Raw genomic sequence first — 24,826 nt, 5'->3', positions numbered from 1 at the left:
TTTTTTTTTTTAATGAAAGTGAAAGATGCCTTGAAACCAAATGATGATTATTATGTGCCAGGGAAAAGATAATAATTTTGACTTCAATGGAGGAAGGGGCAGTATGATTATTTCAGAAAAAAAAATACATTTGTCAAAGACAACACTTCAATGGATATAAAAAAAATTGTAACAAATTAGCGGAGAAAAATTTATCTCTGAATATAATACCAGCAAATAATGAGTCTTGAAAATAAGCAATGAACTGTGTGAAATTTTGTTCAAGTTGGCTCAGTTTTAATAGTCATTCTTATAAATTTTTTAAATCTTTTGCTGCCAAATATTACATCAATGCCAGACTGGAATTATGTTTTCTTTCCGTTAAAATAACAAGTTGATCTCAGTAATTTCAATCTCCTTTTAACAGGAGGTTGTAAAAATCATTCCTAACCTTCTGTTTAATTTGAGCAGCGATTCTGTATCTCTCCAGAACAATTTTTCATGCATTAAGTTGATTTTATTATGGTTTTGATAAAAACATAACTTCACTACTTGTGGAAGAACTAAGTTTTCTTATAATTGTGTTATCTTCTGCTATTTTATTTTCAAATACTAAATATTAATTGCAACTATAATACTACCATTATAATAAGCATGAAGATTAATTATATTAAAATATTGATATGTCTTATTCTCAGGTATCTATGCCACCATCTTAGTCAAGTGATCAACCTCATGCAATAACTTTTTTGATTCTGCCTGATACAACTCTAAAGGCATTAAGATAAAAATTTCAAAAACTCTTTTTGTAAACAGCAGAATTTTCTATAAAATTCTGGACAACTAAAAAGATTTGTTTTCGTATTTTTGAGACCAGAGAAACTAAAAATAATTAAGTTTCTTTGGTATGCTCCACATATCTTAACTAGTTCGTAGATCAGAAAAGTTCAATCTTCTGTAAATTAATTTTCTTCAGAGAAAACCAAGAAATATATGAAAACATGCTCAGAGTCACTAATCATCCGAGAGATACAAATCAAAACAACAATGAGGTACCACCTCACACCTGTCAGAATGGCTATCATCAACAAATCAACAAATAACAAGTGCTGGCGAGGATGTGGAGAAAAATGAACCCTCGTGCACTGCTGGTGGGAATGCAGACTGGTGCAGCCACTGTGGAGAACAGTATGGAGTTTAATAAAAAAAACTAAAAATAGAACTCCCATTTGATCCAGTGATCCCATTTCCAGGAATATATCCCAAGACACTAGAAACACCAATTAGAAAGGACATATGCACCCCTATGTTCATAGCAGCACAATTTACCATAGCTAAGATTTGGAAACAGCCTAAGTGCCCATCAGCAGATGACTGGATCAGAAAACTGTGGTACATCTACACAATGGAATACTATGCTGCTATAAAAAGGAAGGAACTCCTACCATTTGCAACAGCATGGATGGACCTAGAGAGCATTATGCTAAGCGAAATAAGCCAGTCAGAGAAAGATAGATATCACATGATCTCACTCATTTGTGGAATATAATGAACAACATAAACTGATGAACAAAAACAAATCCAGAGACAGAGAAGCATTGATCAGACCATCAAACCTCAGAGGGAAGGAAGTGGGTGTGGGGGGGAAGGGGCGAGATCAACCAAAGGACTTATATGCATTCATATAAGCATAACCAATGGACACAGACACTAGGGGGGTGAGGGCATGAATGGGGGGCGCGGAGGGAGTAGGGGGATAAGGACACTTATATAATACCTTAATTAATAAAGAAAAAATAATCTGTGCCCAAGATAAGGCAAGTTACAGAAAGAACCTGAGATTTGTTAATACCCCCACTGCCCATTTAGACTTACACTCTAGGGAAAACAATAATCAAACCCTTATGAATTAGTAAGTCCAGGACCCTGATTGAGAACTTTTCCCCACTTAGTGTTGGTTAAGATAATAATTAATCACAGGCACTCAGTCTTATCAGCAAGCTGTTTCTGAATTACTCTCATTCTTTACCTGAGGGTTCTGCTCTAAACTATAGAGCCTAGACATGAGGTCCTGAACAAATGACACCTCAGTGGGAAAGTCTGAACCAGATACTTCTAACTATGGTGTCTTCAAGGACTGGCCTCAGGGCTACAGGCTTCAGGGCTTGATGTCACTTACACATCACCAACTGTATCAGGACACAGAGCCAGAATTCCCAAGGCTGATGACTTCCTGAAACAGACTGCAATCCCCAAATTCCAGAGCCCACCAATTAGTTAAGGCTTACTTAATGAATGATGAGGGAAATGTAACTAAATTTTTTTGTTTGGAAGACTATTGGTACTTTTTAATGTTTTATTTTCTGGTTGGCATATGATAAGTCTCTTCATCCTTCTTGATCTCTAATCCATACTTGATCAGGAACTTAAATGATACCTGTGTCCTACTCACCCCTCCAAATTTAAGAATATATTTTTTGTTGTTACTTTTAATGTCAAAGCAGTTAACAGGATAACTACTAGAAGAATCTGTCCTTTATACCAGAACTAGAGGCCAGATGCACGAAATTCGTGCATGGATAGGGTCCCTAGGCCTGGCCAGCAATCTGTAGGGTGACCAGTGGGGCGCTGGGGGAGGGGCCGCCAGCAGGGTGATGGGGGGGCCCCAGTGGGCACCAACCTTGGCTGGCCTGGGGCCTGCAAGCTGGGGGCAGCTCCTGCATTGAGCGTCTACCCCTGGTGGTCAGTGCACATCATAGCAACCAGTCGTTCCACTGGTCATTTCGCTGTTTGGTCAATTTGCATATTAGGCCTTTTATTATATAGGATGTGATTTGACAAATCAACCTGTGCAACCAGGAATTGAACCTGCAACCTTTTGTTGTATGAAACAATACTCCCAACAACTGAGTCACCTAGCTAGGGCTACATCCCATATTTTTAAATAATCCCTAATGCAATCACTTGCCTTTCATTGCTTTTTTGTATATACTTTTCCTGGCAGTCTTTGTATTTAAAAGATAATAAGCTTTTAAAATACAAGTGTCTAAGAGAGTTACTTAGCCGTCATGAGGCAAGTTTATTTTTGGAGAGGAAAAGTGTAAGGTCATAACTGTCCTTTCCCTCACACTCCGCACAAGGACACGCAATTTTGTTTCTTTAGACGATGCATTGATTTGAAGGGACATGTTAAAGGTGACTACATAGGCTTTGAAATGAAGTCTGCATGCTTACCCCTAATTCATTTAGCAAGCTAGAAGTTCTCTAGCACTGACACAATACTATTTTTTTCTTTGTTTAATAGTAGGCTGTCTTTGCCCCTTAAGATTTTTTTAGGACATATCTACTGAGATACATTATGTACCAGAAATATCAGGAAAATACTCCTGTCTCAGCAGGCCATTTCTGTCCATTGTAATTTAGACATTCTTCATGCTGCATTTCTGTCCAACAAGGGTAATAGCCCTTACATTAAAAGCCAGCCTTCCTGAAGCGGCTCACCTTTCACTCTCTGACCCCACACTGCCTCCAACTCCCACTGCGTTTAATAAGCAACTCAGATGTGGTAAACTATCTTCTCTGTGCTGAGGACAAAAGCACCAACAGACGCATGATAACATGGTTTGGAAGAACACATTGAAATAAGCCCATAATTCCAGTCCTAAAATACCCCATTGCAAACAAAGTCTTAAAACTATTTTCAAACCCTAATCTTTAGTCTGAGTCCTTCAGTCCATGAATTTTTCTTTAACCATGCATGCTTTAATGAGACACCAGATAATATATGTGTTTCTAAAGGTTTGCTTAGACAGACATGCAGCAAGTGTTCATCAAATAACTAAAAACAGCAGACAGGTAAATCAAAGGAAGGACAAAGCATCGGCCCTAGGGGGTGAAAATATCCTGGAGGAAGCCCCGAAGGGCAGCAGAAATTCCAAACAACAGCAAGTCTGAGAGTCCAATTCATGTGACACTCAAGAAACAGTCATTTAAAGCTTTTACATTTTGAAAAGAAGGAGCGTTTTATACAAAATAGAAAGATCACTGTGAATTAAATGTAATACATAGCTGACTGTATAGTGACTTTAAATGTCTATCATCAAGTCAAGGATATTTGTCAGCTAAACTGTAATTATAAAACAGGATAGTTCTGGAGCAAGTGTTATTTTGTTATTAGACAGATTCACTCTACTCACCTCAAAAACTTCACTAATTTTCTAAGGTATATGATTTTACTGGGAAATTCGGCTTTCCAAAAAATATGCATTATGTTGTTTAAAAGAATAAAATCTGAAAATCACTGAATGATGCATAGTCTTCCAGTTTTCAACTGAGATTTCCTGGCTCTGTCACCATCTTAGATCTAACACCTGTCTCCAATACTTCCAGGTTTTCCAGCTGCGTTAATGAACACTTCCCCCTCTCTCCTGCTTGTCTCCCTTCCCTTCTCCCCACGGCCACCCATCTCTCCTTAGGACAACCGCACAGATTCACCATCCTTGGCTATTTTAACAGACAACAGTAACTAGATGACAAAAAGAAAATAAAACAACATTGTGGCCTGATTAGCTCTGTCCTCTAACACAAACAGAAGTAGCCATAATATTGCAAATCAATATCTCTTTACCAACACTATATGCACATAACTTTATTCCAACACCCTCTACTACGTCTGCCTCTGGTAGGTTGGTTGTCAAATAATTCTATTAGTCCAAATACGTAAGATTTTGGCAATTATGGCCTTGTAGAAACACAGGCCTTGGACTGTCTATAATAGAGTGAAAATATTACACAAAGTAATCCACTCATTGTAATGAGTGATTAACATTCCCAGAGAGATTGACTATAGGTAAAAAAAAATAGTAAGTTACCAAAAAAGCTCCCTTGAAATTAATCCTCAGAGGTATTAAAATGTGATACACTGCACACATAATATTGTTTACTACATGAAGACTAAGTCTTCTCTCATAAAGTGAAGACACTAGTATTATTATATAGAAAACATAGCTGAAATTGTTACCTAAAAAAAATGTTATCATGTGAATCAAATTGTAAACACCAACATTTTATTTGATTTTCATTACATCACACTATGAGAAGAAAGCCAGGCACAAAAATCATGTGAAATGTGCATGTTCCCCACTGAATACACAAACACATTTAGTCTTACCAAATACATATTTGAAGAAGCAAGCCTTATTTTAGCAACCTGGCTAATAATTCTGAGATAAAAATTTAAAATAAAATACACAGTTCTAAAAGCAACATCGATATATATAAAACCTTAAGCAACCGGTCGACTGGTCGACTGCTTGACCAGTCACTATGACGCACACTGACCACCAGGGGGCAGATGCTCAACGCAGGAGCTGCCCCCTGGTGGTCAGTGCACTCCCACAGCAGAAGCGCCGCTCAGCTGACCCAGGGGTGCCAGACACCAGGGTCATGGCTGGTGAGCATCACCGCAGCAGCGCAAGGGTCTCCCGCCTCTGAGGCAGCACTACTGAGAGGAGGCAGGCACCCTGGGGCCCAGCCCAGGCTCCTCCCCGGCTGCCTGCCACTTCGCCACTTGGCGCACTACTACATCCCTGGGGGATTCCCCTGGATTGAGCTGAAACAAGCAGTCCTACATCCCCCGAGGGGTCCTGGATTGCGAGAGGGGGCAGGCCAGGCTGAGGGACCCCACTGGTGCACAAATCCATGAACCAGGCCTCTGGTTTTTATGTAAAGACTAGAGGCCCAGTGCACGAAATTCGTGCATGGAGGGGGGTTGTCCCTCAGCCCAGCCTGTACCCTCTCCAATCTGGGACCCCTCAAGGGATGTTCGACTGCCCGTTTAGGCCTGGGATCGGGCCTAAACAGGCAGTTGGACATCCCTCTCACAATCCAGGACTGCTGGCTCCCAACTGCTTGCCTGCCTGCCTTCATGATTGCCCCTAACCACTTCTGCCTGCCAGCCTGATCACCCCCTAACCACTCTGCTGCCAGCCTGTTTGCCCCCAACTTCCTCTGCCGGCCTGGTCACCCCTAACTGCCCTCTCCTGCAGGGTTGATCACCTCCAACTGCCCTCCCTTGCAGGCTTGGTCCCTCTCAACTGCCCTCCCTTGCAGGCCAGGTGCCTCCCAACTGCCCTCTCCTGCTGACCATCTTGTGGTGGCCATCCTGTGTCCACATGGGGGCAGGATCTTTGACCACATGGGGGCAGCTATATTGTGTGTTGCAGTGATGATCAATCTGCATAGTACTCTTTTATTAGATAGGATAGAGGCCTGGTACAGGGATGGGGGCCAGCTGGTTTGGTGTCCCTGATCAGGGTGGGGTACCCTTGGGTCGTGGGGCGGCCTGAGCGAGGGGCCTGTGGTGGTTTGCAGGCGGGCCATGCCCCCTGGCAACGCAAGCGGAGGCCCTGGTATCTGTAATTTATTTTCCTTCTACAATTGAAACTTTGTAGCCTGGAGCAGAGCCAAGCCTGGGGCTCCCTCCGAGGCCCGAAGCCATTTGTGATGGGGTTATAATTGAAACTTTGTTGCCTTAAGCGGGTGGGCCCGGCCAGGGTGTGTGGAAAGCTTTGCTTCCCCTGTTGCCGGCGGCAACCCTGGCCTGTTCTCTCAAGCTCCATTCTGCTGCCATTTGTTTGAATTTGTTTACCTTCTATAATTGAAACTTTGTAGCTTGAGTGGAGGCTTAGGCCTGCAATGGCTGGCAGAAAGCTTGGCTTCCTCTGTTTCCTAGGAAACCTTGCTCTCTGTGGCTGTAGCCATCTTGGTTTGGGTTAATTTGCATGCTCGCTCTGATTGGATGGTGGGCGTGGCTTGTGGGCGTGTCGGAGGTATGGTCAATTTGCATATTTGTCTATTAATATATAGGATGCATTTCTTATCAGCATTGTTCATTTCTCATCTTTCTCTTTGTAATGTCATTTGCTCTCTACATTTTAGTTTAGGGACTTGACAAGGGGCAGAATTGGGATCCAGTAGGGCCTTAAACTATTGAGTCACACCTCACTGTTTTATGTCAGAGGATGAATGATTCCTTACTTCAATCTTCAGATTAATTTAATGGCAGAGGGCTTTTGTATTTTACCATACATATACTGTGTATGTGCATTTTACAGAAGAAACTCTATATGTTGACATATTATTTTCAGTGAAATGCATGGGCATGAAAGTGGGATACAATACAGCCATAACTTTAAATACTGTCAAACAGGTACTCTAGAGACTCTCGGCTAAAATTCAATTAGTCATTTTACAGAAACCTGCTAAAAAGAAAAAGCAGTTACAATTACAGTAAAAGATAAATGTACTGAGATGTCAATCATGGTCTCTACTCTCAGATATAAGACAGAACATATAGCAAAATGGTCAAATGAATTCACTTCATAATAAAAGAATGTCTGACAAAGTCATGGACACAGGTGTATTCGAGATGAAAAATAATTTCTAGTTCCATACATCTCATTCCTTGTGGCTTTGTTCTTTTATATGCCAGACTTTCAAGGAGACAAAGAGATCATAAAGGGAACTACTTCTTGGTAGTATTAATAACATTTAAAATTATATCCAAAATAAATAGGTGAAACAATTTTATGACAAAAGCCAAAAATTAATAATTATGGGAAGGTCTTCTATTAAAACTTATATTGAACTGAACATAATACTTGGGAAGTGGGGAAACTTTTTCTTAATTTTCTAACAATTGAAACACCTGACCAAATTATTTTAAACCACATTATATAAGTTGACATTTTTGCCTGAGCAAAATGAAATAGTGTCTTGGGAAATCAAAGATGAAAAGTATAGTTTACGTTCAAGAGGACATTACAGCTTAGTGGAGAGAAGGATGTAAATAACGATACTATAATAGTTGCAATTGAAATAAGTACAAAGAACACTGGGAGCATATCTGGATATGAAGATAGAAGAAATATACGAATTCGAAGCCAGTCAGGAAAATGTTCCCAAAGCAGATGAAACCTGACTAGACACAGTAAGAATGGGTAAGAGTTTGATGGGTGGATAAGTGGAAAGATAACTAAACATTCAAGACCTCTGAGATTTCACCCAGACAGTGTGGCTCTGTGGTTGAGTGCTGACCCATGAACTAGGAGGTCATGGTTCGGTTCCCAGTCAGGGCACATGCTTGGGTTGCAGGCTCAATCCCCAGTATGGAACATGCAGGAGGCAGCCAATCAATGATTCTCTCTCATCACTGATGTTTCCATCTCTCACTCCCTCTCCCTTCCTCTCTGAAATCAATAAAAAAAAAAAAAAAAAACTTTAATATATTTTTTTTATTGATTTCAGAGAGAGAGAGAGAGAGAGATAGAAACATCAATGATGAGAGAGAATTATTGATTGGCTGTCTCCTGCAAGCCCCACACTGGGGATCAAGTCAGCAACCTGGGCATGCCCTGAAGGAAAATGGAACCATGACCTCCTAGTTCATAGGTCAATGCTCAACCACTGAGTATGCTGGCCAGGCTAAAAGAAGATTTTTAGAAATGTTTATAGCAGGCCTTTCAGCCACTCTACTCTCTCAGTCACCTGGCAAAGGTAGTGTGGGGGAAGAAACTGCTGAAAAACCATTGTAAGCAAACAATGATGGCATTATGCCTTCAAGGGCATAATGAGAACAAAATTTTCTTCTTTGCTCTACCCTTCTACCCATCTTCAATCACCTTTAATTCTAATCTATTTATTGACACTGCCTTTCTTCCCTTCTATAGTTTTCCAGTCCAAAAAGGTCAATAAAATGAAGCCAATTAAAAATTCCCATGTATTTTATGGAGATAGTTCAATACCAGTTTGTATCAGAATCCAGACTTCTTACTTTAGAATTGCCAAATATTTGAGGTGTGTTTTGTTTTTTTTTTTTTTAAGTAAATGTAAAAAGGAAACATGCCTGGCAATTTATTTGAAAATAAATGGACTGTTCATTAAATTTGAATGATAAATCTAAATGTCTCCTTTTTTCTATCTTATGAACAGATAATGTTCAGTGAGCATTTTAAAGGAAAATAGGGAGAAAAACGGTATATATTGTAAAAAGAGACCAGTAAACAAAGAATGTAAGAATAGATGCTCTCTTTCACCTTCTCCGAAGACTAAACACAAGTTACATTTGGCAAAAATAAAGTGGCCGTGACCTTTCTTCCTCCTCTGCATGATTAATGACTTAATGTCCTACTAATTGGAAGATGTGCCTGAATTTCAAACACTTTCACTTTCTGTGCATATCATTCTGTACTGTAACCACCTATTAAGCTGTTCATCAAAGGTTAGCCAACAAGGTCATCTGAGCAGTATCTCTTCACCTATTCATTATCCATCTTCAGTGGTAATTAACAATGGTAACATTTCCATAAATCAACATATTTCTGATTGTTCTCTGATGATAAACAGTGAGAATGTGTGTATCCCAGCCCACCCCTTTTTAGATTTAAAAAAAAAAAATTGGTCTAAATATACCACAGAGAAAATTCAGGTGACATATTAACAGGAGTTTCTTTAATTAACATGTACCAGGAAAATAAGGTTATGTACCTTTGAAGGAAAAATACAAACCTATGCACAAAAGTAAATGAGTCTGCTGACACATAAGGGTCAAACTAAGAAGCCGAGGGTGTCAGCCAGCTAGTACCAATTTATTCCTCTTGCAAGAAAATTATGGATCAGTTCAGCTTCACAAACAACCATTTGCCTACTCAGCCAAGGAAAGTGACAATTTGGAACAGAAAGCAGATTTACTTTACCCTACTCTCAAAGAAACATCATCAGGTGAACCAGTTAAAAAACGTTCCAAAGGATATATTTACTATATTCATTTAAAACCATACTTTGGAAATGTATGTAACATTCGGTTTTATTTTCTTTGTGTACTTGTGGTGTATTATTGTTTATTGTTGATGCTTCCAATTTTTGTTTTTTTCATATCATATTATTTAGCAAGTTCAGTCACCAGAAATGACATTTCCATCGGCTATGTCTAAAAATGTCATGTCTGAAATTCACACTACGTTTAGAAAGGCTTTTTTGAATTTAGAAAATTCATAAAGATTAAAGTATTTTAAAGGATTCACAGTAAAAATACTACCAATGTATTTTAAAACTGAAATTATTAGTAACAGCCCATCAATTATGTATGATTATATGTTACAATTGATGACTATGTGTTATATAGTATGCAACTATATTACATTGTTAAATATTGTTATATTTAGTTGTGGGAGTCCAGGACGAGTCACCCCAAGAGGTGCCTCTGTGGTATGCAGACTGTTTTGAGCTAAAGGCAACTTGAGCAGCAGGCTCCAGGGAAAAGTCTGCCCCTCCCTTAACTACCCAGAAGAACTTGCCCATAGTAAGAGATTACCAGAGATAACCTCTTTTCATCTTCCTATAGGGCAGGACAGATTTCTATTTACTAAGCACCAGCTCTTCTCATCAGGCAATGGCCCTTTGAGGCCCCCAAGGCACCTTACCTCATCCCTGGCTCAGGGTGTCTTATGTACCTTTGTTCCCTTTCTATTTCTGAACCTCTCCTGCAGGTGGGGTCTCTGACTCTCCCGTGTATGTGGGGTTCCCCTTACACATCTATGTATTAAATTTGGTTATTTTCTCTGGCTAAACTAGCCAGAAAAACCTTGAGGGTGGAGGAAAGTTTGTTCCTCCTCCACAGTATATTATATACACACTAGTAGCCCTGTGCACGAATCCATGCACCAGTAGCTCTCTGAGGGGCCTGGCCACTCGGCGCCCGCTGCCCAGAGGCTCTCCGCGGCCCAGAGGCCCATCCACGACCCAGCACAGAACGATTGCCTCGTCGCCATGGCAACGAAGCAAGCATTCCGCCAGGCTGCTCACGCTGCTCGCTCTCAGCGGCCGTCCCCCGCTCTCCCCCCCCGGGACTGGGGGACTCTGGTGGGGCTGAGAGGACTGGGCACCACCAACTTGTGGCTATGGGCACCACCATCTTTGTGATGGAGTGATGGTTAATTTGCATATTACCCTTTTATTAGCTAGGACTAGAGGCTTGGTGCACAAATTCATGCCCCGGGTCCCTCAGCCTGGCCTGGGCCCTCTCGCAGTGCAGGACCCCTTAGGGGATGTCCACCAGCCAGCTTAGGGGATCAGGCCTAAGCTGGCAGTTGGACATTCCTCTCACAGTTTGGGACCCCTCACTCCTTACTGCCTGCCTGCTTGCTGTTCCTTACCGCTCGGCTCACTGCTACTTAGCACTGCCATGGAGGCGGGAGAGGCTCCCGCCACCACAGCTACACTCGCCAGCCGTGAGCCCAGCTTCTGGCTGAGCGGCACTCCACAGAGGGAACACACTGACCACCAGGGGTCAGCTCCTGCGTTAAGTGTCTGCCCCTTGGTGGTCAGTGCACATCACATGGAATGGTCAACCGGTCATTCTGGTCTTCCACCATTCGGTTGCTGGGCTTTTATTATATAGGACTTTTATTATATAGGATGATTGTATATAGTGTATCATTATACCACATTTGTTTCTTTCTAAATATGGGAAGGAAACAGTTTATTCTCTTTAGTACAGTATTTTAAAATTCCCATTTGCATTTTCAATTTTTACTATAAATGTTGTTAAACATATATACACAGGGTTTGGCATTAATTCCAAATTAATATGTAGAATCGGAGTCACAAATATTAGTCTGATCGTGTATAAAGTGATATGTATATATTTATGTCCTAAGTTAGTTAAGAGAAAACACAACTCAAACTGGTTTAAGCAATAACGAAATATTTAATTTCACAAAACCAATAGCCTAAGGATTTAACAAGAACAGGGTAAAGAATGAACAAGGCTCAGCCCTCTTTTTTACATTTCACTCAGAAAAGACCTTCTCTATTTGACAATTTGGTCTCCAGGCTGCCTTTCCTCAGAGCCACTGGCATGCTCATGACCAGGGACAACGAGAAAATCAATCTCCCCACCAGGAAGTAAAGGTCCTTCCTTCCGTCTAATTGGATCAGACCTGTACAAGTACCAAGTGAGCTGATCTCACATTTTAGATTGTTTATTAAAGAACTTTGTTTTTTCTTCATTTTACTTTTTTTTATTTTATTTCTTGGTTTCATTTCCATTTGACTTTTTTTTATATAGGACTAAGAAGAAAACAATATTTTTCCAAAGTCAGAGATAACAAAGACATCGTGAGCTCATGAAGAGCAATAGGATTAAAGGAAGTTACTGAGGGAAAAACAAAGAATATGTTAAGGCTCTTAGATGTGGTCAAGTAGCTTGACCATAGTAGTGTTTTGTAACAATTAAACTACTGTGTTATACCGAAAATAAGAAGATGCTACATATTCCAAAGCCATTGCCCCAACACTGGGTAAAACAGAATGATTCTCACCTTGAGGCATGTCAGGTGGCAGATAATGAGGTTCTTGAGCACTAACATGTACCCATTCAAAGTCATCATACAGGTCCTGGTGGTAATCACAGGCCCCAGGACCATCATCAAAAGTACAGCCACCTGAAACGGGAAAAGAAGGATGCTCAGATTGCTACATTCTAAACAGGTATGCTGAAAATGAAGAACATGCTGGAGAAGGAAACATACTGAAATACGTAATGTAGTACTATAATTTTAATAATAAATGGAACTCTCCTGCTTATCACTATTCCTGTTACATTTTCACATATATTAAAATTTCTATCAGTAGCTCCAGTTGGAACCTCAAAAGGAAGGCTGAGGCACAGGTTTCAAAATACTAAAAATAATATGAGATACATGTATAGTGTTAGATACACATATAGGGAGTCTTACCTGAAATATATAAACCACACAGAACCTAAACAGTTTTTAACAACTTTAGTGGATATAACGGGGAACCGAAAAAGAATAAAAGCAGTCTTTCTCCATAATGCAAGTTCAAAAAGGTGAAGTTAGTACTTAAGTCTTATCAAGTCCCTTGATTTGAAAGAATAAGTTGAAATCTACTTCTGAGGAGGCAGAAGGAAGCTAGGTAGGTTAGGGGTGGGACCCTGGGAAAGGAAGTAAAGCTGGGAACCCAACTAGATGGAGTTACTAAGGCACCCCACTGAGCGGAAAGGAAGGGGATGCAAGCCAGAGGCAAGAACTTTTAAAATGTATGGGTATTGCTAAGACAGGCAGCCTGCAGATAACCAATCACAAGGCAGTAAGGTCTATAAACCAATCAAAAGGATATTGCTAAGGCAAAATTCTTTGTAAAGACCAATTAGGAGCTAGCAAGACTACCCACCCTCTAAATTAAAAGGCACATACTTTCTCTCTCTCTCTCTCTCTCTCTCTCTCTCTCTCTCTCTCTCTCTCTCTCTCTCTCTCTCTTTCTCCCCATGAGGGCCTCCACACATGGACTATTGGACTTTAATTAGCTTGGACACTAAACTACCCCTGACTGTAACATGGAAAGGAAGCTCTGGACACTGGCCTGCTCCTGGAACCCCAGCCGCACCTATTCCAGGACTGGCTTCTCCCAAGAAACTTTGGTCCCATTAATTGTTTTTGTCCATGACTTCATTCTTCGTTTTTCACGAGTCTAGAACTCGGACTCAACAATACCCACGATTTTTGGTATCATGTGTAATAGCAAATGAAACAATTAAAGCTTTATAGAGTCTAAAATGCTTCAGTATTTTATTTAGATTACTTTTATACACAATTGTGACAATACGAGGGGGGAAACTGAAGCATGAAACCCATCATATTGCCAATAATCACACCCACCACTTCCGCTTCATTTAATAACAGCTTTTTTAAATGGAGGTAGCTTTTCCCCTTTACATGAGTCACTTTTCCTGGCTTTATTTTCAGGGAATAATTTTATGACAGAGAGATTAATTACATTTGCTTTTCAGCCCACATATATACAGGCACCTACAACTCAACATATTTTGTTTATTCAAATCATGAAAATAAGAACTGGCCTATATGTCTAATCATGAAAGAAAATGGATTAGTACTAATGAAACTCCAGCAGCGGGTTTAATGAGGGAAACCAAGCACCTGTCTCCTTTCAAGTAGCTTATTTGTTTAGTTTTCAAGGGGAATCTTTATGAAGAAACTCAATGAATTCTGTGACCAACCAGCAGGCAAAGGGGTGGTAAACTGCAGTCCTATAAATTCTCAGCAAACAAGGAATTCATTTTCCTCATCAAAAGTTTGTCATTTGCTTATGAAAAAAGTTACGTCCCTTACTAATGAGAGAAACAAGCCAGCTTCACAAGCAAAGAAGGCAAGATGGGAGATGGCCAGAAGGCATTTAGCCCCAAGGACCTTTTTCAAAGCAGAATACAGGCCTCCTCGGGTTAAGTTGGACTCATCCTTTAGAGTCCTTTAGTGGTTATGTCGACATCTCCCATTTACAGTATTCATTAAAAAAAATAATAATAAGATTCCATCATCTCGACATATGTACAGATGTGCTTTATGTTTTTTATTATTTATTTACCACAAGTAAAGGTCAGGAGTTGTTATCTTTGCTTTAAATATTTGTTACTGTGTCACTGCATTACTGCTGTGTATGTGCTCCATGTGAGTGACGTGGGTGCTTATGTAGGTGGGTTCCTACTTACGGGGAAGATCCCATTAGGAACGGATCTCCCACGTCACCCGAGGCCTGCCTGTATGTATGTGGGTATCCTTGATTCACTCATACAACTACATCATATAACTACATCAACCCTTTAAAACAACTAAACTTCAGCAGCTTGAAAGCTTAATACTCTCCTTTAAATATGCTTAAAATAGCCTTTCTATAAAATGCTCTCATAAATAAATGATGTATTTTTAATTTAAAATCAATCAATGAAGAGAAGTTGCTAGGAAATGCATCTTTACATAGCAAGGAAAAGTTTTGCTTTTTTTTCTCAAAATATAATTTGCTATCAACCCCAAAATGACTTATAGCTTAGCAACACATGCCTTGAGGGCGCCCACTGCCCTTTATAATGGTGAGTGCCCTCTGTATGTAAATTTAAACTACCAGTGGAACCTACATTGGCTCATTTGAAAGACAAATGGCCTTAATTGCTGTCCTTCATAGCCACTGTTAATTTTAGACTCCAGGTTCTGAAAAGCAATACCTAGGAGTAGCTGTGCAAAAAAAGTGGGTCAACCCCTACAGTTTGGTGCGCTTCACTGCCTACCAGTCAAGAGTCTTGTAAGTAGCTCCTGGTCCACTTGACTTCACTGTTAACAATACTTTTAATTTAAAATAAATTATAATCTAAGTGGTACCATATATCTGTACACCACATATAGAGCATCTCAATCAATCTTTAGTAAAAGATTTTTTTAAATCTTTTTTGTATTTTATACTAATTTGTACATTGTATTAATGCAATGCACTAGATGACATAATCCAAACCATATTTTAAAAATAATTATAATAAAAGTAATAATAATAATTCTAGCCGTCATATACAGTTTAAAGAGGAATGGGGAGAGGGATGTGGAGGTAGAGAATTTTATTCAACCTTACAATAGATATGACATACTATATCTTGAGCTGATTTCATTATACACAATCCCTGTTCACCATTTAAGGCCCACTAGAAAGCTTAGATATAAAGTCTTTTATAAGAAATACATAATCTTCTATATACATGTTACTGAGTTCAAGACAACTTTATGTGTAGTATTATAATCTATTTAAGAGAAATACCTTAGAAGGTCTCTAATTCATGAATAGAAACATAAGTCGTGAATTTTACAGTTTCACTGAGCTAAATGGAAGAACAAAAGAAGACAATACTGAAATGATGTTCAAGAAATTTAGTTAGGCAGAGAGGATGAAAACTGAGCAAGGAAACATCAGTTGTTGTATTTGCTAATGGTGATAAGACCATAGCAAGTACCTGAAAATCATGTCAGGGAAATGGTGACAAGTTCCTGGACTCTTAGAGGATAATTACTGCTGAATAGCCATTTCACAGCTTGCTAATCCCTCTGTTGGCTTCCACTAGAGCAAGCCATTTACAAGGCTTTGCAAGCTACTTACCTAAAAATAAAAATCAAGCTAATTTGGACTTGCCAGAATTTCTTTCCATTCCTAAACGCTCACTGAAATACTAGGCACACACACCCCCACCCCCCAAATACACTATCCCTAACACAAAAATTATATGGCCTAAACATCTAGCCTTTCCAGAGACTCTTGACTGCTTAAACAGCTGGTGGTGGCTCTGTGAGAGAGTGTGAAAATAGAGACCCTTTCTGCAGAATCACAGCATAATGGATGCGAAACTCAAATCCTTTCTTAAGTCAAGCTTCTCAATAAAATGCAGGGTCAGGTTGATTGAGAACAGAGTTGAACTGGAAAAAAAATAAAAAGTCAACAGGGCCCTGGACAGCTCTGAACATTTTATGAAGGAGATTTATTTTAAATCCATTATACTAGGATCTTCCTCATTCTCATCTGACCAGTCTTAACTTTCTGATTGAGTATAACAGCAAGAACTAGACAGAATTATCTTTCACAGTTCTATACTATCTGTAAAGAACACACTTTGATCAACTAAAGATACAGACAATATTTCTTTTTATTTTTTAATTTCTTGGAATATAGTTTTGAAAGACTCTGGACAGAATGGGTTGGCAAAAATAACAGCACAGCTGCTTTATGACCCTCAGAAATGGTCAAATTAAATTCTGCAACTGTGAATTAAGATGGGATACACAAACTTGGTCACTTAGTGATCATCAGCTTTGGAAAAAATATTTTCTCTATTAAGGACGCAGAGAAAGATTAATACATGTCATATCAGGCCACATGCATACTGAATTAAACTAACTTTGAAAGGTCAGCTTTATCTATGCTAATCCTAAATCATAATATAAGTTTACTGGTATAATCCCCAAAACTCATTACAAAGAAGCCAACACATTTCACACACCAAAAAAAAAAAAAAAAAAAACAAAAAAAAACCACTATTACAGTTCAAAAGAACAAAAAGAAATTTATTACTGAATATCTTAAATGTAATTCCATTTATAATCTGAGTTCATATAGTCTATGCCCAGAAAAATAGACTACTGGAAAAAGTGTAAAAATTGATGCTTTTAAGTAAAATTCATATTTCCTATGAAATCTTCTGGGATATCTTAGTGTGTATGTATATATAATTTCTTTTTCCTTTCAACTCCAAACTTCTGAGAACACTGTAAGTACAAAATAAAAACTGTCATATTGTGATCAATGTTTGTGTAGTTTATATCTGCTCTAAGGATGGGTAATACTTTTTCTCAATTTAAGTATTAAAATTCAAAAAGGAAGAAATATCCCAAGTAGATGCAAAGGACTAATGCCTTTGAGGGCATGGTATGAGTCACTGGTCATAATACATTGCTCTGGTTCAATACCAAAGTGGAACAACTGAAGAAAATTTATGAATAAGAATTCCTTAAAAGATAATCATGTCAGATCCAGAAAAAGTCCTTTTGCCCTGCTTGTAGTTAATTAGTATGTGAAAATATTATGTGAGCCTAGTTTCTTCATAAAGGAAAGGAATTAAAATCTCCTAAATTTCAATTATTTCAATTAATAAGACCTAAGGAATTTTAAGGAACTGGCACACACCACTACTTAGATGGTAGAAGACAGTGTTTGTAGATGCAGCACAGAGTGATGACTAAGTACATACATAGCTTTGCTATTTTGCTGCTTTGAGCTTCTATTTCCTCCCCAGGAAAATCAAGATAATAATAGACACAGTACAGTGGCATGAGGATTAGTGATAATACTTGTAAAGACCCTAACACTCAACAAGTTTGATTTTAAAGCACCCTTCTTTTCATGCTCCATTCTTTACAGTGGATTCTGTATAACTAGTATATGCTATACAAGTGAAACCCTATGCACACATTAAACCACTAAAGCCTAAATGAGAAAGAAACTTATGACTTCCATTTAACATACCCAGAAAAACTAAATAGAATTTATGGAAAACACCTTCCTTTAGATCAGAGGTCAGCAAACTTTATCAGCAGAAAGCCAGTTAATAATATTTTAGGTTTTGTAGGCCATACCATTCTGTTGCAACTACCTAACAGTCATTGTAGCAAGAAAAGAGCCACAGACAATACCTAACAACGGCGTATGGCTGTATTCAAATAAAACTTTTATTGACCAAAACAGGTGGCAGGCTGGCGTTGGCCTGTGGGCCACAGCTCACCAACCCCTGACTTAGATCACTGGGATACTAAGTATTCTAAAAGTTATGGGTAGTGCACAGTCTGGTTAAAAAGCTTTCAGCCAAGGATCTTTGATTTCTGCAGCACCTCTATATTACTCAATTTTCTTTCCTATATATCAACATGAGAAGCAATAGCGACAGCCAGGAAGCTGAAATAGCCTCTGAATTACAATAATATGCCTGAAATGAAATCAGATTGTCTGGCTGGAGAGAGGGATAAGTAAAAAGTGAGAATATGAGGGAGCTAAAGACACTTTTAAGGTCCGCTCACCTGGGCTTCACACTTTTAAGACCACAAAAGGGCAATATTTTTAACACTGTGTCCCAGCATATACATGGCATCCATGCATGCAAATATTTACATACATAGTGTGTAGGAACACAGGAATACATTATTCACTCATGTTGGAGGAGGTCAATGAGAGGACATGACCACTGGTTGACCCAAGACCTGGTTGGACCCAGGTAATTGGACCCCCTCCCATGTCCTTGGAATAGATGTTCCACCCACTGAAACAGCCTTCAGAGAGAAATGTGTTATTGAGACCATCTGAATGGTATTCATGACTGAACCCTGTTAAGGACTCTATATAAACTTTTAGGATGCTGGCAAGCAGGTATGAGGATCTACCCATCTTGTGACCACCTATGGCAGACATCATAAGTAAGTTCCCTTGCTTGTTAAAAAGGCCACCTACCAACCAGAGTGGTCTGCCTCTTTCTTAGGTCTCTCCTCAGGCTCCATGTACAGTTTCGAATTTTACCTAGGGCATTCCCAAGGTTACAAACCAACAACTCAGTTATTTATTTTCTTCTTCTATAGGTCACAAGTCCAGGGTTCTTTCTATAACTAAAATAAAATGAAGAGTAGTTGTGGGAATCAGGAAAGTAAATATTTAAAAAAAAAAAAAAAGCTAGCAATTCTCTGTATGAAATACATGTAAGCATATGTCCATCATGGGAAAGGACCCAAAAGACAGGTGTAAGCAATCCAACTCTCTGTAACTACCTTTCAGGCCTCTGGCACAAGCTGAAGTCCCAAAATAAGCCTGTGAGACCTCGTAAGCCCTGATACTATGTATGTGACTTCATCTAACCTCCTTATGCAGTTGATGACTGATTACATGCCAAACAGCCATAGAAATGATTCCACAGATGAAAAGTGGTATATTAAAATAGAAAAGGCACTATTCATGAAAAGTATCTCACCAGGTTCACAGGACAAGCAAGTATCAGAGCCAGGATCTGAATTCAGGCACAGTGTGCTCTTAACTATTAACCATTACCCAGGTCATGAAATGGTAGTGCCTCATCCTCTGAGGATAAACTGCAGTGAACTTTGAACCACATCACATGGCAGTCTCTCAGGCCAGATGCCACAGACAGGAGAGGATCTTTAACAGAGCAATAAAAGCCTCACTGATTAACTAGTAATGTCAGCAAATAATTTTATTTAAATAGGTAGACAAGGCTGAGAGTTTGGATGATCATAACACTGTCCTGTCACTCTTGCTTGACAACCTTTAAAATTCACCTATTCTCCCCCGAAACGTGTATGAACAAGTGCCTTTCCTAGCTTTAAAACATCACAATAACTTAAAAGCAATTTTGGTAGGGCAATTTTTGCAGCAGCCCTCACATTAATCCTAGAATAAGAAACTAAGTGCTTCTCCAAAGATCATTAGTGTATTTACCCAAGTGTCTTTTCCTATTTTTTATCCTTTTATCTATTCCAGTAAAATCTTTTTTTTTTTTTTTTTTGGCTTAGTGTTAGATACACAATCTAGAGAAAGCCATTGAACAAAGTAATTGAAAGTAAATGTACTGAAAAATAAAATTCCCAACTAAAACCATATTTACATTTTGGTAAAATTGGAATCCACCCAGGCTCACATTTAAACATTTCTTTGTTTTGTTTTGTTTTGTTTTGTTTCTCGTGGAGGGATTCCTGATGGGCTCTACTTCACCCATATCAGACACATTCTGGCTAATTTCAACTCAAGCAAGATGGGTAATGGATCATGTCTCATTTATGAAAAGAGTTCTGCTAAATGCTGAGCCATGTAAAATGGAATTCCACAACCAACCCAGCCTCCCAGAGGAAGGGCAAAGATCTGCTTTGAGGCTTTGAATTTAAAGTTTTATATCCGATTGGCAAAGGAAAGTTAAATGCACTCGGCTACATTTTAAGAAGGTCAACAATTCTAAAATTTTTGTAAGACTTTGAAATACACTTCAAGGAAATGATAATCAACTAAATTATATTCTTAAAAGTAAAGAATTATGGCTCTTTCTGCCATTTTCTTTATTTATAAAATAAACTAGATATCATTATTTCCATCAATAGATAACTACTGCTATGAACACATTAATTAATTCTCACTCCGCACACCACTGAAACAAACTGTTTGGCCAGGTCCACAGCTAACAAGCCTCTCACACAAACACAAGAAAATCGTTACGATGGCATTGAGTGATGTCAGAAACCTTGTTGTCAGGGACCTTTGCCCTTTTTCTCATAAAGGAAGCATTCTAGGCTTGAACCACAGGTTTAGTGAGGCTTACTGTCGCCTTTCAAAGTGTCAACTTCTAGGCAAGTCAGTGCTGAATCCTGACTCACAATAAAACTTTCTCTTCTCAAAGTTCCTTGCTCTAGAGAGTACATATATGTTTACCATTTAGTGGAACCTGGAAATTTTTAATTTCAAATATGAGAGGTGAGAAGTTGACAAATAAGGTTTGAATAATAGATGAAAAGCAGTAGCAGTATGAGATAGCGTTTGAAGTCTGGTATCTGCTGTGCAGTAAGACAGCTTTCCAGCCTTCTCACCTCAAGCATAGCTTAGATTTTGGAACTTTCGAATCTCTAAAAATAGATAAAATAAAAGACATTATTACCATGTGGAGCTGACAAGGCCATCCTGGCAAATAATTAGTAAAAAAACAAATTGTCCTAATTAACGCCCCAATAATCTTAAGAAAAATCTGTCATCCTTGCTACTTAAGTAAAAGCAAATTGCAACAAAAGTGAGGGGTTTTGTCTATATCACTTGCAAAACGTAAAAGGATTAATATTATCCAGTGTTGACCATAGGTGGGGTGACAATAGGAGAGCAATTGTCACTTTCTTTTTTGGAGAGCAATCTGGTTTTATTTATCAAAGTTTTAATACACTTGCCTTTTCATCCAGCAATTACACTTCTGGAATTCTACCCTACATAAATGTTAACATATTTGCATTCCTGAATCCTATAAATACAAGCTAGGTCTACCAACCCTTCAATAAAACAAATTATTGTAGGTCTTTTCAATGACACCCAAAGACAATAGGACTACCTTTTCAAGCTTGCAGGGCACTTACAGCAAAATTGCTTGCAAAACAATCACAAATGTTGGGTTAATGACTCTGCTGGTTGTAATAGTTAATTCACATGGAGAACCCAAATGTTCAATATTATCAATTAGGGAACATGAAAACAACACATATTTTAAGAGGTGACGTAGAATCTAGCAATTATTTGGCAAATGTTGAGAAAATAAAAAAGGTCCACAGATATTATAAAGGTAAAGAAATGTTGAATCAAGTGCACAAATGGAGGTAGGAATGTGTCACAGGAGATCAATGACATAAAAGTATCCTTCCCCAGCCACTAATTCTTTCAACTAGGTATTTCAGCAGTTGTTTATTTTTGAGAAAATAAACAAAGGAAACTACTTATGAGAAGTAACATTTTAATAAACCATTCAAGATAAGATTAATTACACCAATAGCATTGTAAGTCAGCCAAAAACAAAGTTGTCTAAAGAATGACTTTGAGCATCACTTCCTAGTACTGTCCTGACATAAAATAGCATAGCTTAGCTCCCTTTCACTTGTCACTTCAGTCACTTCAGGCCTCATCTGAAGGTACAACCCGAATGCAAAGGCATACTAGAGAACCGAACATGTCAAAAACGCTTCTGATGCTACTTCATCTGCAAAGGATGTGTTTATAACTCTGTCACAGAATGTATACATGTACAGAAATGCTTGAATATATTTCCATGGTCATGATGTGACTATGCAGCTACTACTCATAACATTATTTAATGCCACATTTTTTCTAATAACTGATATTAGTGAAAGAAAAATCTATTCCTAGAAATAGAATTTTCAATAGACGGGTTACAATTCAATCAACTGGTGAAATCACATGTTAAACTTATTAGGGGAAATAGGAAAATATCTTCCAAGTTCAAGTCCCTTCCTAAGCCTCTCCCCTCTTATCTCTCAATTTTGTGTTTAATTTTAGTCTACAGTTTGGATGTTAACAAAGAGCTTACTTAGAATCAAGATAATGAATAGAATAGAGGAAGCAGAGAGGAAGAAACCAAGACATGAAAATTATGCTACAGAGCAAGTAATCAGCTGATATTCCAAGTAGTTGTATTTGATTGAGATTCCTTCAGAACAAGATACTTTACAGAGTGGATAGTGTCAGGAAGAAAGGATACTGGGTTAGAAAAAGTAGGAGGTAGAGACCCAGAGGAACGAAAGCTTCTGTTGGAAAATGGACACAAGATAATTGGGGAGAGGAAGAAGGGAGCTGTGTTAAAGATAAAAACTAAGAGCTTGAAGAGTCCAAAGGGGTCAAGGACAGGGATATAGAGACCTCTAAGGTGAGACCGAGATGGACATGATAGTTGAGAGTTTGTGACCTACTCAACCTAAGCAGCATAATACAGGTATAACAGGTAGACCACTCATGTTACCATGAATTGTGTCAACTTGACTCCTGTGAAGAACTGCCTGTATATACATAGAAGGATTTTAGATAAAAAAGAGGCACTTAGATCCTTGTTCAATAGGTTTTTAACTCCAACCTGTTAAGGAATCCCACATCTAAAAGGAAATGTGTAAGGTTAGGAGCCTTCTCCCTGCTGTGATCACATCTACAAGCAAATACCCTCACAAGATCAGAATCATCCTTTTTTTAAGATTCTGTAGTCTAGCTACAACCACCCCTCAGTAATCTCCAAACAGACTGACTATGTTTCATTTAAGGATTTGCTTTTCATGTATTCAAAGCATCTTGTAAAGCAGACAAAGACTTACTTTTGCTGTGGAGATATTAGCAATAATACGGTGATGTTTTTGAGAAATTATTTCTACCAAAACATTGAACGTGATTAAAAGTTAGTGACCAGTCCATGTGGCCCTGCATCAGCTTGCAGCAATGTCTACAAAATGTAGTCTTAAAAAGGAATGTCTATGATTTCTTTAAAGACCACCAATGTTCACTGAGTGAAAGGTGATTGAATCTGACTCAATGGCATTAATTACACCTCCAAAGGTGAAGTGAGAATTCTGAGTCAAAGAATAAAATTTTATAGTAGTATAAAACACTGGTGTAGAATCACTGGGGAAGAGAAATGCAGGGTAAGTAATTGAAGGCAGGAGAGTTGACTTCCTGCCCAATACTAACTTGGCTGAGATTTCAGTGGTAAAACTCTTTTTCCCAGCCTTAAATTTATAATCACAATAACAACCAAAGCCTCCCAAGAAAGCCAAATGAACACACTCCTCCTCTTAAACATTTAAGATACAAAGTAAATCTTTCCAAGAACCCAGAATGCCAGACATTCAGTACTTTTTCAAATCTCGATGTTACCATGGAGAAAAGTCAGATCTAAACCAGTCAACAGTACTGTATACATTATACACCAGAATATATAAACATGTATTTTCATACAGAGAAAGGAGGGTTTTTTTTAAAAAAAAAAAATTCCAGCCCTGAATCAAGAGCAATTTATTTCGATCCTATGATCAAACCTATTCTCTACACATTGACAGCATCAAGTAACAACAAAATACAATGTGCGAGATTTGATATGCAGTTTTGCGATTACAATCTTTAGATGCATTAGAATTCACAAACAATACTTAGAAAGGCTTTGTGGATCTCAAAGGAGATTAATGAAACTATTTGATTAGAATACAAAGTGTAAAGCCAACAGTTCTTTTTTAAATGTTTTTATTGATTTCAGAGTGGAAGGAGGAGGGAGGGAGGGAGGGGAAGAGGGAGGGAGAGAGAGAGTGACAGAGAGAGACAGAGAGAGACAGAGAGACAGGATGAGAGAGAATCATTGACTGGCTGCCTCCTGCATGCCCCCCTACTGGGGGATCAAGCCGGAAACCCAGGAATGTGCCCAAACTGGGAATAGAAACGTGACCTCCTGGTTTATGGGTTGAGGCTCAACCACTGAGCCAAATTGGCCATATCCAACAGTTATTTTTAAGATACAAAAAAATATTTAAAACTATTCATAAGGCCCAGTATATACTAAATAAACATTATTGTTTTTATTTTTCATTTTAAAAATCATATATATTCCCATTAACCTTCATGTGAAGTAATTCATTTAATCTTCACAACATGAACATATGGGTACTATTATTATGTCCATTTTTTAGATGAAGAAACTAAGGTAAGCTTTTTACTTCAACTTAAGAGATTTATTCCAAGTCACCTTGCTGGCAAAGGTACCAACCCAGGATCTAAATCCAAGCAAAGCTGGTATTTCTAAAGGGAAGAGTAGCATCAAACTTGAGGAGGAAGCCAACAGGAAAGCCAGGTATTACCAAGTCAAAAATGTAGA

At 38.5% G+C, this 24,826-nt stretch overlaps 1 protein-coding gene across 2 annotated transcripts in view; it reads right to left on the bottom strand.

Moving 5' to 3' along the window:
• The window catches only part of PTPRK (protein tyrosine phosphatase receptor type K), a 477,611-nt gene that overhangs the window by 343,443 nt on the left and 109,342 nt on the right, over positions 1-24,826 (bottom strand). For both annotated transcript variants that reach the window (XM_008138467.3, XM_008138476.3), the window contains exon 2: positions 12,360-12,482. In XM_008138467.3, coding sequence (XP_008136689.1) covers positions 12,360-12,482 — 123 coding nt within the window. The remainder of the gene's footprint in view (positions 1-12,359; positions 12,483-24,826) is intronic.

The sequence above is a fragment of the Eptesicus fuscus genome, chromosome 10, assembly GCF_027574615.1.
Source record: "Eptesicus fuscus isolate TK198812 chromosome 10, DD_ASM_mEF_20220401, whole genome shotgun sequence".
Classification (NCBI taxonomy): domain Eukaryota; kingdom Metazoa; phylum Chordata; class Mammalia; order Chiroptera; family Vespertilionidae; genus Eptesicus; species Eptesicus fuscus.
This window is presented reverse-complemented; position numbering and strand designations above follow the sequence as displayed.